The sequence below is a fragment of the Pyrus communis genome, chromosome 16 (assembly GCF_963583255.1).
Source record: "Pyrus communis chromosome 16, drPyrComm1.1, whole genome shotgun sequence".
NCBI classification, from domain to species: Eukaryota; Viridiplantae; Streptophyta; class Magnoliopsida; order Rosales; family Rosaceae; genus Pyrus; species Pyrus communis.
In genome coordinates, this window is record NC_084818.1 from 11,441,395 (window position 1) to 11,456,941 (window position 15,547).

Genomic DNA, 15,547 nt, shown 5'->3' on the forward strand with positions numbered 1-15,547 from the left:
CCATCGTGTTATCTCTATTTAATTAATTGATTTAGTTAACATTTGATTTTGATTAGTTTAATCGAGATTTGATGTAATATGTAGTTAATAAGAAGAATAATAATAACGAGTGCTGTTATCACCTTCCATTGTGCTCATCCCACCCATTTTTGCCAATTTCTTAATTACTAATCTGTCCTTTAATAACCATATAGGGAACTGAAAAAAAAATATAAAAAAACAGAAAAACAAGAGAAAGATCTTGCTAACTAGATTGCTATGGCAACTCTGGAATTGTCATAACTGTCATGAAATGAAAAAACAAACAAAAAATCTTCCCAAACATGTTAAAAGGTTTTGCATAGATGGCACTAACCTTAGGTATGTTTCTGTAAACACAAAATTTCCAAAATTTCAATGCCTACAAATACATTTCATAATATTTTTCATAATTTAAACCAAACAGATTTTGGGTCATTATTGAAAGATCATTCCCACAAACGGTCTCTCAATTCAGATCTATTGGGTCATAAATTATTTGTATCAGGGAGCATAGATGAGTTTTACAAACAACATTTAGTAGGAATAGAACCCACATCATAATGCATAGACATTTTTGTTTTTCACCACTATGGTAAAATGTCATCTGCACTATCTTTGTCCTTGATTTAATATTTTGTATATTGGTACAAAGTTTATATGGTAAGTGACTTGAGTTGTTGTACCCAAACGGTTCAAGGCAATTACAACTAAAATTCTGCAAAGAAATAATAACTGAAAACTGCACTACAAACTAAGACTCGGTCATCTTTTTTCTGCGAGGCTGATATCTTTGTATGGTGTGCCTAAATTATAGCTATATTAGCAGCATTCTTAAGATTACTTCACCAGAACAAAAAAATCAAAATTAAATAAAACAAAAAGAAACACAAGGAGATCAGAATCTCCTGAGTTTTCTTTAATCCCAAGCTTCCGAAGGTGAAGCGAAAAAAAAAAAAAAGATTCAAAGGGTTGATTTAAAAGTTTGCGAAAATAGGTACCCCGGAAGAAAATTTACCAGTTAAGGTGGAGGCATCTGCTGGATCATCTTCAGCAGTGCTACAAAGTCCAACATTGATGATTGATGAAGTGGATGACGCAGGCTCATCCCTTGAACCTGCAGACCTCCACCATGCTCCTCCCGCGTTCATTGGGTCCAGTGATGGAGATTATCCGGTAATTCACACCTTCCAGGATGCCAAGAGCATATGTTTTGTAGAGACCACAAAGCTTTGGTCAATTGCAGGGCCAATTGCCTTTAACATATTGTGCAACTACGGTGTCAACTCCTTCACAAACATCTTTGTTGGGCATATAGGAAATGTGGAGCTCTCTGCCGTTGCAATTTCTCTCTCTGTCATTTCCAATTTTTCGTTCGGCTTCCTGGTTAGCTTCTTCTCCTTGCATTGCAATTTCCCAAAGGATTTTCATACTCAATGTTCCTATTTTGTCGTGCATTCGTATCCATTCACGATGATTAAGTAGTGTTATGCATACAAACAGTCTTACAATACTTGCACTGCAAGATTTAGCGATCTGAATGCGTGTCAAGTACGTACATGATTCGCAACGAAATAATCTAAAGGATTTTCATGGTTTAAGGAGGTAGATATTTAGAGTTTTAGGGTTTTCATGAGAAGTATTTATTTGATAACTACAAGTGAATCAGATATACTAGTTTTTTCAGACCTGAGCATAGTCTGGTTGGGTAGGCATTGTGTCACCCGCTATACCTAAGTTCAAATTCTCCTCCCCGTCAGTTAGATTACATCAGAACATCGCTAAATATATATATATATATATATATATATATATATATATATGCGTGTGTGTGTATGTATACACACACACACACACTATAATTCAATGGTTAAAACTAAACAATCAATGTGGTTGAACTTGCAGCTTGGTATGGCAAGTGCACTTGAAACACTATGTGGGCAGGCATTTGGTGCTGGGCAAGTAGACATGCTAGGGGTGTACATGCAGCGCTCGTGGATAATCCTTTTCGCTGCCTGCATTGCTATACTACCACTTTACATCTACTCCGCGCCAGTCCTAAAACTCCTAGGCCAAGAGGATGACATTGCAGACCTAGCCGGGAAATTCTCCATCCAAACCATCCCTCAAATGTTTTCCCTTGCCATCAACTTCCCAACTCAGAAGTTCTTGCAGGCACAGAGCAAGGTTGGAGTTCTTGCATGGATTGGTTTCATCTCTCTGATAGCACACATAGGAATCCTCTTTCTCTTCATAAAAGTTTTCGGGTGGGGAACCGGCGGTGCAGCTGCAGCGTACGATATCTCAGCCTGGGGGATGGCATTGGCTCAGGTGGTCTATATAGTCGGTTGGTGTACTGACGGCTGGAAGGGGTTGTCATGGCTGGCCTTCAAGGAATTGTGGTCTTTTGCAAAACTCTCTATTGCTTCAGCTGTCATGCTTTGCTTGGAGATTTGGTATTTCATGACCATAATTGTTCTCACTGGACACCTTGACAATCCTGTTATTGCAGTTGGCTCCCTTTCAATCTGGTAACAAAACCCTTTGTTCTTTTACCGTAAAAATTGACTACAATGTTCCTCCCTCCACAATAATATGTACATTAGGTTTCGGTATTAATTGATACGAAATCATTTTATTCTGATTTGTGTTTGATTTTCTGTTTCAGCATGAATGTGAATGGATGGGAAGGTATGTTGTTTATTGGGATCAATGCAGCAATAAGGTAAGGAACTTTCACTTTTTACTGCTAATTCTTATTTTCATATTAAAAACCGTCAGTACTCCATTAGCTGACCAAGTGACGTGATAGTTATAATTATGTTTGGTTAAACTATAAATAACACATCAACCATTTTGTGAGGATCGTAGGGATCCTCGTATCCTTGCCGTTCATCGTATATCGTGTGGTTAGTTTTCATAAGATATTATTTGTGTTTAATTTTAAATTAAAAAAATTAAATGATTTTTGACCACACGATACACGATGAATGATTAAGATGTGGGGACTAGGATCCCCAAAAAGTGGATCCGGATGGGATCCAATTCCATTGTTCTGAGGATTACTCTTTCTTATTAGCTCCTTGGAGTACACCTTCTCCAATTTTACTTCCTTGCAGCGTTCGAGTCTCCAATGAGCTTGGATCAGCACATCCTAGAGCTGCAAAATACTCAGTCATTATCACCATCCTTGAGTCTCTCCTCATTGGGATGATTTTTGCACTGGTTATCTTGGCAGCCAAGGATCATTTTGCCATCATCTTTACTGAAAGCAAAGAGATGCAACAAGCCGTCTCTCGTTTAGCCTTTCTACTCAGTGTTACAATGCTCCTCAATAGTGTTCAGCCAGTTATATCTGGTAAACTTAATTTTTTCTTATCAGACAGTTTAATATAAGACTACGATATTATCAAATCATCGAAACCCTCGAGGTTATAACAATACAAATTTCACAGGTGTTGCTGTTGGAGGAGGTTGGCAAGCTTTGGTGGCTTACATAAATTTGTTTTGTTATTATATTGTTGGGCTACCTCTAGGGTTTCTTTTGGGTTACCGTACAAGTTTGAGAGTGGAGGTAACCAAAGTTGTCGCTAACAAAAGTTTAAGAAACTTAATAGTTCAAACCTTTCAACTAATGATTAGCATAATGTAACAATAAAAAACTATGATTAATTAACATGCTGAAACACATTTTTCTTTTCTTGATGAAAATAACGAGCGGTGTTTTTGTAGGGAATTTGGATTGGTATGATATTTGGGACATTATTGCAGACACTGATCCTCTTGTACATCGTTTACAATACCAATTGGAACAAAGAGGTAAAGTATTAATGTTTTTTCCTACCATCAAATTTAATTAAACATCTCGCAAATTAATATGGTTATGAATTTATAATCCATACTTTGTGGTAAAATAAAACACTTAATTGAAATGAAATTACAGGTAGAACAAGCCTCAGAAAGAATGCGGCAATGGACTGGAGAAGAACTAGGTGATCCGAAAAAATGGAATGGACAAGAAAATGGATTACAAACTCAAACTATATAGAATCATTTTTTTTTTTTGAATGTAAATGTTTTCTACACAATTTGTACACTAAGGAGATGCCGTTGAAAAAAAAAATTGTGTAAAAGAAAAAAGAATGGAATGTCTTTGTAAATGAGAAAAAGAAAAAAGAAAAGAAAAGGAAAAAGGAATGTACACTGTACAAATCTGTCATTTGTTAAAAAAAAAAATTCAAATTCAAATGAAATGATTATTAAATGACGCTTTAAAATATCACCTTGTAAAAAAAGTGATAGAAATTATAAAATTTCTCATTTGTCTAACCTATTAGACATAATGACAATTAATTGTGGATTTATATATAGTTTACCTTGACGGAGGTATAAATCTATGAAATAGTTATGGTGGTGGCGGCAAAGGTGGTGAGAGGATGATCGAGGGTTGTGATGAGGTTTGGGTGTTGGTGACGATGGCTGATGAGGGTTGCCATGATAATTTAATGATGTTAGTAATGGTGGTTCCATTTCGTAAGAGTGGTGGTGAGGATGCTAGTGATGATGGTTGCGCATATTTTCTCAAAATTTATTGTTGTGATTTGAGAAATAATATATATTTATATGAAATTTAAACTTGTTGAAATCATATTTAGTGGGATTTTTCGAGTTCGAATCACTGATTTGAGGTTACAAGATCTCCTTCTTACTATTCCGAACCATTAAGAATCACACACAAAAATGTTTGTGTGTAGTATTTACCGTTGTTGTTGACGTAGACTTTTTACATTCTTTTGGAGATGCTCTTACCATACCATTGGCATTCTTGTCATATGTTAAGCATGAACAAGTCACACCTCATCTCATTGACATATCCTTTGGAATAATATTATGCGCTGGTATACAGAACCGATATGATTTGGACAAGTCCTGTCACTAGGTATTGTTTTTTAAGCTAAAATATGTGAGAAGACGATTCTCACTAAACCTTCTTCACAGGCTTGAAAACAGCCAATCCTTGGTTTAGAATTTTGATGTGAATCTGCAAATTATATTGTATGTGGTTGGCAATGGGACCGTAATGGGGTTTATAATAGTGAACAAAGTTATCCAATTTTTATACGTTTAATGAATCTGAACTTTAACCTATGTCCTCACCTCTTAATGTAGATACTATCGTTAAAAAAAAAAAAAAAAAACCTGAACTTTCTAATGGACCTAATATGTAGGCGAGATAATTTAGTGAACCTAGCCATGTTGTTTATTATAGATTTAGTGAACCGATCAATGTGGTTTATAATGTTAATGAAACTTGCGTAGAAGAGCGGTGAACCTTTCATGTAGGTTTATAATGTAAACGAACCTCTGTGTGTGGATTCTAATTCCTAATGGTAAGTACATATACATATGTTGAAGGACCTCTAGCTCTTCAGTGTATTTGAGTAGCTGTAATATTTTGTGCAAAATTGGCCAACAACTAGATCAAAGGAAACGGTTGCAGAAGCCACAGAATCATTAAACTAAAACACACTATGATTACCTGATGCAAAGGTAAGAAACGACCCCAGCAAAAACAATCAAAATATTTATGTACATTGCAAATATATAAGGCCCAAAACAAATATATAATAAAAACGAAAGTCAAAAGCTGTAAACAAGAAATGCAACATACAAGGTACTTAAAATCATGGTACCTTAAATCGGTGCATCCATTTATTAAAAAGGATTTTGAAATTTGAATTCTCAAACACTGCGAATGAAATACTTCTGTGAACCTTTTCGGTTCTCGAGATGAACTGTCATGATAAAGCCATCAGTTTGTCTCTTTTTTTTCTTTAAAAAAAAAAAACACTGAAAATAAAAAGAAAATTGTAAAACAACATTCTTCAATACAGGCTGACTCATAATTATTACAAAATTTGAAAGTTGCTTATTTGAATTGAGAGTCAATGGACCTATATTTATAAGCAAAATATTCATGATTAAACCTAATAATTGACTACGAAATTGGTCTTAAATCTAATTTACCCTATATTCTAAGTATTTCTATGATAGCTCAAAGATATTTTTGAAGATTATAGATATTCTAGAAAATCCATTACCTATGTCGTGAATACCTTAATTATTCATTTAACATATATAGTTAATTAATTGTAACAATTCAATGAAACACAACTTCTAAGTCCTTTTTGAAATCATTTTTCTTGTAAAACCTTCCGTCTTCTTCCCCTGTTGCCTCTCCTCCACATCCCCTTCCTCTCTTTATCCATCCCTCGATGGTTCACTCCTCTTCTCCCCTCTTCGGTTTTTGTTTTTTTCTTTTCGCATATGAAAAAGGGAAAGGGACCTCTATCAAATTTTTCACCGTAGTTGGAAAATTTCATATAAAAAAGGGGAACCCAGTTCCTCTTTGTGAGGATCCCAGGAATCCGTGAATCATATCCGTTCATCGTACATCGTGCGGTCAGAAATCATTTAAAATTTTTTTATTTAAAATTAAATACAAATTGTACCTAACAAAAACTGATCGCATGATGTACGATGAACGTAAACGATTTACGAATCCCCAGGATCCTCACCAAAAGGATCCGGAGAGGATCCTGTTGGGAAAAAAGGGTTCACAGGTTCAAGAAGAAGGGGATCCCAATTCGTAAAACCACACAATCTTTTTTGGTGCTATGTAACTAACTGGGTTTGAATATTATTGATAAAAGATTGGATGAAATTGGATGTGTAAAGTTATATTAGGCTTTTATACAATTGATTTGCTAGGTTTAGATGGTTTAGATATTTGATGAGACTAGGTTTTGGAGATGGAAGAGATTCAAGATGACGTGAAATTTTCTTCTCTCTTGTTGTTTATTTTTCTAAATTTTTTTCATCAATTAGTATTTTATTTCCGTGTAACATAGCTCAATCTATCATAAAATTAATATGAGAACTCATATAAAAATAGACGTCATTGTCCTCAAAATGATAAAGATTTTTTATAATTGTTTATGTTTGTTTATCGTACATCGTGCGGTCAGAAATCATTTAAAATTAATAATTGTTTATGTTTGTTTTTGATAAAGATTTTTTTTTTTTTTTTTACGTTTAAAGAGCAACTATACATAAAAATAAAATAAAAAGTAAGATAAAGAGTCTCTTGGAGAACCATTTTTCTACCCTTTTTGTTAAAATAACTAAACAACCTCATTTGAAGTTAAAAAGGCTTTAAAGATGCTCCAAGAGCGTCACCGACGCAATCTCACACACCTTGCTTGAATCACACCGTTGACACTCACATTGACTGGAACACAAAATTGATAAATCTGATATATATACACATGTTGTCTGAATTATCAGAATGCTCATGGGCTCAAAACATTAACTTTTGTATTCTAAACTTAAAAACGCGTGTCGTTTGCATACTTGTGGACTTGGGGAGCTTTTTGAATGTGCCTAGAATATGGGATCGTACACTATATGTTATTATACAAGTAGAAAGAAGTTTTTTTCAAATGTTCCTCCACCTGTATAATGACATATAACGTATGCTCATGTTTATGGCACATTGAAAAATCTCTCGTGAACTTGAAGCTCTATATACTTAGTCCAAAGTTAGATCCCAAAAAGTAATTTACTTAATTACAAAATTGCTTTTTCACTTTATTTTCTCCAAACTACATACAACTATAACAAATTAATATTTAAATAAACCTGGAAATTCAAAATAAGATAAAAAGTAGTGTCCCAAGATTTAACAATAAATCTAATGTTGCTTCAGTAACTTTATCAGAAATCAAACCATATCATCCTTAAGATAATTATTATGGTTATTTTTGTCTTGGATTATCACTATAGACTTTTTTGTGTTATTTTTACAAGGGTTTTTTTTTTATTGGTACCTTACAATTTGTTGACTACATCTCTTTAAAAATTTTATATATGTCTTAATATAAATGACCATTTAAGTTGTAGATGTTTTAAATAAAACTTTGATTTAACACAACCCACGAAACCAATATGAGATAAACTTGAAATCATGCTTAAAATCTACGATGTTTTTCTTCTACTGTATTGCAGTTGAAGAAATACAAAAAAAAAAAAAAAACACTAAACATGATAATATTTCTCGAAAAATCACATTTTCACACGAACCACCAGAAAATATGTGATATCTGAATGAAGTATTGCAAACTTGCCAAAGATGATCAGTTAGACATTGCAGCCAATCCGTTGATCATCAATAGATGATCATCTCTTGGTGGAAACCTAAAATGTCTCTGTTGGAGTTCATAAAATGTCATGATATTTTATTCATCCGACAAACATAAAACCATAAGGTGCAAATAATGGGTTCATGCTTACATTGTATTTGTTCATCTTGATGGATCATAGAGTTGTCAAAATCTCCTATTTAGGTAAAAAAAAAAAAATTAAATAAATAAATAATAAAATCAGAATTCTTAATGTCAGTCTCCTATATAGAATGATTACTTGCTACATATGATGATGATATATGCTTATTTAAGAGAATAAATTTCCCTATTAGATAAGAAAATTATTATTGAGTTGTCTCATATACAACACGAATTTAAGCACTCATTCTAATTAAATTAAAAAGATATTGTTTCAAGCTTATTAATACTGTTATTACATTGAGTGCAATGGGGAAACCTTTTGATTACCCGAACTACAACCCTTTGTGTTTTACGTTTATTAATTAAACTGAGGCAGTTACGACATAGACCTTAGCTAATAAAAGATACCATTTTTTGCCGTTTTATCTTCCTCCGGCATGTAGTATTATAGTCGGTAAAATTTAATCGTTTTCAATCCTTAGAGCATCTCCACCAAAATGTTCAAATCAATATTAACGTTCAATAAGATAGCAACATTATTTTCCAACTTAAATGTCAATTATGTTGAACTTATGGCGTGACATAGACTGTCATCCATCACCTTTGCTGCCACATTGACAGCGACTTATGATTATGTTTTAGTTGATTATTAAATGCTTTTTGGCAGCAAACAATGTTAATTTAACATATCAAGTGAAGTGAAGAGAAAAACTTAAAAAAAATGTCACCACATAGGTTTTTAAATGTAACTTTTCAGGGCAGTGGCTTTGCGTGTGGCCTCGCTCTTGGCGGTGGCTTTAGGTGTCTCTAGGTTTTCGATTTGCCACCACTAATATATTGTGTTAGATCTATACTAATGGTTCTTTTGTGTTGTTCGTTGTGGTTGCTATATAGGGGATTAGTTATTGCTTGTTGTGTGCTTATTCTCTCTAGATTAAGGATTTGATCATCAAAAAAGATGTATTCAGTTGGCATCCTTGTTTAATCGTATTTTCTCGTATCAATGAATTATAGCTATCATTTCTCTTCAAACAAAGAAGATAAGGATTTAGCTAGTACGACACTATGCTACAAGGTGTGAAATCTATCGAGTTTGCATTAGGTAAGGAATTAGCTAGTATAACACTATGAGTTTAGCCAGTGCAATGCTATGGTTTCTTTCAAGATATCAGGATGATGTACTATTTTGTCCTTTTTAATTGTGACTATATCTAATAATTTCTATAGGAGAGTGTTTTCTTTTAGTTTCATCTTGGTGTGAAAGGGGTGTAGTGATTTGATTCATTGGATCTACTTTACTTGATGTTATGGTGGCGGTGATTAGGTTATGCGGTTTGAATTTGGGTCCAATACAATTTAAGAGTTTTTTGTTCTCAAATCATCTCTCGGTAACATGAATTTAGCGATTCTATTGATTCTTGTAATTTTGCAGTCCCAAACGAGTTTGACTCTTAGTGAAGTGTTTGAAATCTACTTATTACTTTGTAATTAATCATGATTATGTTGTGGTAGCGAATTTCTATTGTCTTCAATCTTGACGAAAATGTACCTACAAAACAATCAAAACCTTTGATCAAAGACCTAAGCCTCACACGTCCACGAGGTGGGGAGGGATCTCCAATGCCTAAGTTAGTTTCTAGGAAAAGAGTGAGTGTTTAGGGCTTTAGGGGTAGCAAAAGCTTACCAAAATTTAGTAGAGATGAAGGTATTTTTAGGAGGACAAGGCGGGCCACAATGTTACGGTTTTGTTCTACACGTGACGGCATCTTATTGGCCAAGGTGCGAAGAAAGAATATTCTCAAGATCTTAATTGATAAATAATATCTTGGGATAATGTTGGAACTATCCCCTCCAACATCCCTAAAATAAATATTACTTACTTGATAGAGTTAATCTTCAATTGGGAATGTATTAAAGATGAGATTTGGTGATTGATTCCTATATTTAATGCATTTGATTTTGCCTTGCCACGAGCAAGAAAGCTATGATTAGTTGAACCTTCAGGAATGCTGAGGTACGTGTGTGAATATTTGAGAGCTCTGATCATTTGATGAAGGTAATCTTGTCCTTATCCACGCATCGTCTTCAGAATTTTTAGAATTATTTTTTGCTATACATATCTTTTTTAGATCTAATTTACAAGAACTTTTGAATTGAAATGTTAAAAAAAGTAAAGAATTTTAATTATAATAAAAAAAATAAAAAAATAAAAAGGATTTTCTCCACTACAAACAGTTAAACCCAAGCCCATCTTAACTCAACCACCTAGTAAAAGATTAACCAAGGTCAGTGGGATGATGTGAGGTATAAATATAGGGGCCCTCCTCAAAAACCCTATGAGCCTTTCAAAATCCTATTAATTTCCATAAAAAAGTCTCTCTCTTTTCTCTCACACCTCAACAAAAGAGGTGTGGGTTGGGTGGGAAGTGGTAACAAACAAATCAAAGGGTAAAGAAAAGAGAGAGACAAGAGGGAAAGAGGGAAAGAGGGAGAGAGGGAGAGAGAGGCCAAAACCCAAAGGTGAGCACCAAGGACTTAAAGAAGACAACACCCAAAGAGAAAGCAAAGGCTCAGTCACCAAAAATCAAATGCAAAAAACCCCTCAAAAAAATACAACACCAGTACTGGTATGGTTTCTCTTTGACTCTCTCTCTCTCTCTCTCTCTCTCTCTCTCTATTGTGTGTGTGGGTGAGGACGTAAATTATTAGATTGACCTAAATTGTGGATTGTGGGTCTATTTTTTTCTGTTCAAAAAACATGGAAAATTTTATGCCGTCTCTTTCTCTCCCACACGCACGCAATCGCACACCCAATCATCAATGCCTGCAATAAAAGAAGGGCGCGGGACTGAAAAAACAAATTTCAGATTTTCAGGGGGTCCAATTCAAACTCGGTAACATTTTCATGCTCTAGATATAGATCTATTTTCCCGCCAAAACTCCATATTCCGTCACCGACCCAGATGCTTAATATGTACCAATTTCATGTTTATGTCGTCAAAATCGTTTCTTGTATTTGAATTTTGAAGTGTTTATATATTGCCTCTGTGTTTTTGTGGTTTTGGGTTTTTTTTTTTGGAAAAAAACCGACCAGCGAATTGCTTTTTAGGGTTTGAATTCGGAATCCATGGCAGGGTGGTCGTGGTTAGCTGATGAGTCCGCTTTAGATTGCAACGAAACCCCCAAAGAGGACCCGACGGACGGCTCCTCTGCCGATCTTGAACCGCCTCCGAAAGCTCCAAAACGGTTCCTTTTTGACGTGCCCGATAAGCTACGATGCTGGTTCGATCAGTTTCTTGGGGGTTTTCTGAAAGAGATCTGTGCCCAAGACCTGCTCCGGCCTTTGCCTCCGATGATCAGTAATGGGCAGCGGGTGGATTTGCTCAAGCTATTTTGGGTTGTAAGAAGGCGAGGTGGGTTTTGTGTTCTTTCAGAATTCGGGGTTTGGGATTCAGTGGCAGAAGAGTGTGGCTTGGGTTTGAGTCTTGGCTGGGCTGTGAAATTGGTTTATGTTAAGTATTTGTATTTGCTAGAGAAGGTTATAGAAAAGAAGGACTTGGAATGGAGTTTGGCTAGTAGTGATATTGATTTGGGTGAGCATTTGATGGCTTTGCAGGAGGAGTTAACAGAGTTCTTCACAGATATGTCTGACCAAAAATTGAAAGACGGGGGTTACCCGCATGTTGAATTGTCATCTAAGAGTTTTAAGGATAGTAATGAGGTGGAAAGTGCAGTAGCAGATTCGGATAGGCTCAAGAAAAGTGGTGTTAGTGAAGAATTTCTGGATTTGGATACGATGAGTGTGGCAAATGTTTTGAATGCTGGAAAATTTGGCAATGGTAATGTGCCTTTGTCAGGTTGTGGCATGAAATATTTTGTGGATTTGACGAATAGCATGGAGGATGTTGACAAGTTGCGTGACAATAATGAGGTAAAAAGTGAGATGGGGGAATCGGGGAGAGGTAAGAAAAATTATGACATTGGTGAAGATGTCATGATTTTGGATCCATCTGCTGTTGAAGAAGTGAACTCTTTCTGTAAAAGGAAGCGAGAGTCATTCAGGGGAAGTGAGGTGGGGGAATTGCGTAGAGGGAAGAAAAATCACAGTAGTGATGAACACGTCATGATTTTGGATTCCTCGACGGTTGAAGAAGAGAGTCCTTTTTGCGAAACAAAGCAAGAATCACTGTGTATGCTGAATTGGGTTAAAATGATTGCAAAGGATCCTTGTGATCCTTCAGTTGGTTCATTACCAGAGAGGTCAAAGTGGAAGTTCTTCGGGAAGGAGGAGAACTGGATGCAGGTTTTGCAGGCTCGAGAAGCTATCTTTCTGAAGAGGAATGCTGATTCAGGTCCTGAACAGTCTAACTGGCAGGTATATCAACATATGCTATGTGCTATAACTTTTTAGATAATTGGAAATATTCTGTTCTTGCATGTGTGCATTTGGTAAGATCTATCAGGTTAAAGTTGTATACGCGTATGTGTGTGCTAACACGTATGCATCGTTTTAATATAGTCATGTTTATAATTTGATTACCTTTATTGCTGGACCTGAATCCTCTATTGGCTTTTTTTTGTCTTTTTGGGATATGGAAATGTTATTGTTTCGTTAATATTATGCCTTTCTCGATAAAATGGATTCCTATCAATTTTATATATGGTATGCTGGTGGATACGATAGAACTTCAAGATTTGTTTAAATTTTAAAAAAAGGATATTGCTCTTTTCTCCTGGAAAGATAATTAAATGAACAATAGTACCCATTTTGTTTTCTGGAAGATGCTGTTAATACCTGATGAGTGTGCTAGTGTATTCTATTTTCATGATGTCCTTATATTTTTCACCTGCAATGCAGTTCAATTGGAACCGTCTATATTTTAGCTCTTCTTCATGGATCATCCCTCAAAAAATCATTGAGATCATAAACTGTTTGGTCATCTAAAATGTGCAAAAAAAGACACAATTAGGTAAAATTGAAACAACAATGAGGATAATTAAATGGCTTAGCAGTTTCTGATTTAGTCGTTTTTTGCATGGATCATCCTTGCATGAGAAGCTAAAAACTGAACCGTTCCCATCATTGGATTACAACGTAGAAAAGGATGTCCTTATTTTTTGCTTAAATATGAACACCCATAGTGGAAAATCTTCCTAGTATATTATTTAAACTGGTCTGCTTAGTTAGTTAGTTGTACTCAGCTAGTTACTAGTGAATTGTTTGTTACACAATATGCAACACTTTTAGGGTTAAGTCAGTGGCTTCTTTTGTATTCCCAAATTGTAAGACAAATTTTACCTTAAGATAAAATTAAATTTATTGAGGTACCTGCAAAGAGGTGGTGTATCTCCATTTATGTTTGATATTGTTTCTATCTGGTGCCGTGGTTGCTATATTCAAATATTGGTTAAACCAATAAACTACATAATTATCTTCATATTATTTTTCCTTTTGACATGAAACCATGTTCCCACATATAGAAGAATCAGAGGATGCATCCAAGCATGTACGATGATAATTTTGGCTCCGCTTACAATCTTAGAGAGAGGTTAAGGTTGGAGAAGAAGCTTCTTTCAGACGGGAGAACACCACAATCAGGACCCTGTTCAGAGTCATCCTCGGCCAGTGACTTGGACAAAAATAGTCCTGGCATGGCAGGGATGGAGGATGAGTTGCGAGGAACCAGTGATTATTCTCCAAGCCACATTCCTCTCGGGTCAAATTATCAAGCTCAGTTGCCAGAATGGACTGGTGAGGCTTCTGAAAGTGAATCGAAGTGGTTGGGGTCCAGGATTTGGCCATTGGAAAAACCAGAGCACAGATATCTCATTGAGAGGGATCCTATTGGAAAGGGAAGACAAGAATCTTGCGGATGCCAAGTGCCAGGTTCTATAGAATGCGTCAGATTTCACATTTCTGAGAAAAGGTTAAGAGTTAAGCGGGAACTGGGGGCAGCTTTCTACCACTGGGAATTCAATCAGATGGGCGAGGAAGTTGGACGCCCTTGGACAGCAGAAGAAGGAAAGAAGTTCGAGGCCTTAGTAAAGTCAAATCCTCTATCTATTGGATTGCGTTTTTGGGATGAGATATATAAGACTTTTACTAAGAAGAGCAGGAGAGAATTGGTTAGCTACTATTTCAATGTCTTTCTCTTGCAGCGTAGAGGATACCAGAACAGGTTTACTCCAAACAAAATTGATAGTGATGATGAAGAATTAGAGTTGGAATCAATGACAAACTGTTTTGGGAATGAAGAACACAAGTCATCAAAATCAATCTTAAAATCCCCACACAAGCCACGTGCAAAACACAGATAGCTATTTGAAGTGCACTCTTTTGGGGAGATTGTGAAGGCTGGTATGTTTGAGCAATGTTTGTAAACAGTCCGATATGAATATTTCCTTAATATGCCAGGAAAGAGGCATCAAGGCCTTTTTGAAATAGAAATTATGCGTGGTAAAGATGGTCCATTTTCAGAAGTGATTTTGAAGCGGTTTAACGACGAACACGGGCTTGGAAGCGCAGCTGTGGCGATTCGAAGCAGCAATGATGCTCCCTGGGTCTGGTTCGTCTACTTCATCTTCTGAGATGCAGGTTTTTATTTTTATTTTTGGGGGACGTTTCTTTTAGGTTTTTGACAGCAAAAGCTGACTGAAAAAAAAAAAGCCTTTGGGAATGAATACAGGGAACAGCGAAAGCGGTTAGATGTAGATCTTAAACGGTGGTCTCAGTCATAGAACTTGTAATTGGAATTGCGGTGGTTTATGAAATTGGTTAATTGAATGGATTTTGCTCTCAGGCATTTTTGTTTTGGTTTATGCATGGATCTGTTGATTGATCTCTTGGTTATATATATGGTTGTCATTGTCTTGTTGGATAGGCTGATCAATGCTTTCAATTGGTAACTTGGTTGCATTTTACAATTTAATAGCATGTGTTAAATTATCATTTTGTGGCTCATTGGTATACTTCTTGGAACATGTAGGCATATGTCTTGTTGAGGGATGTAAAAGTCAGTCAACCGCGTGAACTTTGCGAATTCTGACCTTTGATGCATACATGCATCCAAGGTCATGAATCGTACGACGTGGGCGACTGACCTTGGCATAGATCATGTCTTGTTTATTGACTATGATGCTTCTTCATGAAGGCCTACTATACATCAATGTCTTGTTTAAGTGGT

At 35.6% G+C, this 15,547-nt stretch overlaps 2 protein-coding genes across 4 annotated transcripts; both read left to right on the top strand.

The window, feature by feature from the left end:
- Positions 1–1,095: 1,095 nt before the first annotated feature.
- LOC137719478 (protein DETOXIFICATION 34-like) lies at positions 1,096–4,136 on the top strand. Its single transcript, XM_068458515.1, has 7 exons — positions 1,096–1,404; positions 1,924–2,549; positions 2,687–2,743; positions 3,138–3,376; positions 3,474–3,592; positions 3,751–3,837; positions 3,962–4,136. The coding sequence occupies exons 1-7, from the start codon at positions 1,096–1,098 to the stop codon at positions 4,064–4,066; spliced, it is 1,542 nt and encodes a 513-aa protein (XP_068314616.1). The 3' UTR covers positions 4,067–4,136.
- Positions 4,137–10,844: 6,708 nt separating this feature from the next.
- On the top strand, positions 10,845–15,166 carry LOC137720573 (AT-rich interactive domain-containing protein 1). Of its 3 annotated transcripts, none has more exons than XM_068459656.1 (3): positions 10,845–10,990; positions 11,473–12,738; positions 13,845–15,166. In XM_068459656.1, exons 1-3 carry the CDS (start codon positions 10,952–10,954, stop codon positions 14,679–14,681), a joined length of 2,142 nt encoding a protein of 713 aa, XP_068315757.1. In that variant the 5' UTR covers positions 10,845–10,951; the 3' UTR covers positions 14,682–15,166. The 3 variants fall into 3 exon arrangements, with proteins under 3 accessions (XP_068315757.1, XP_068315758.1, XP_068315759.1); XM_068459657.1 differs by having other exon boundaries at positions 10,850–10,990; positions 11,498–12,738; XM_068459658.1 differs by lacking the exon at positions 10,845–10,990 and adding an exon at positions 11,017–11,257 and having other exon boundaries at positions 11,498–12,738.
- Positions 15,167–15,547: the final 381 nt, after the last annotated feature.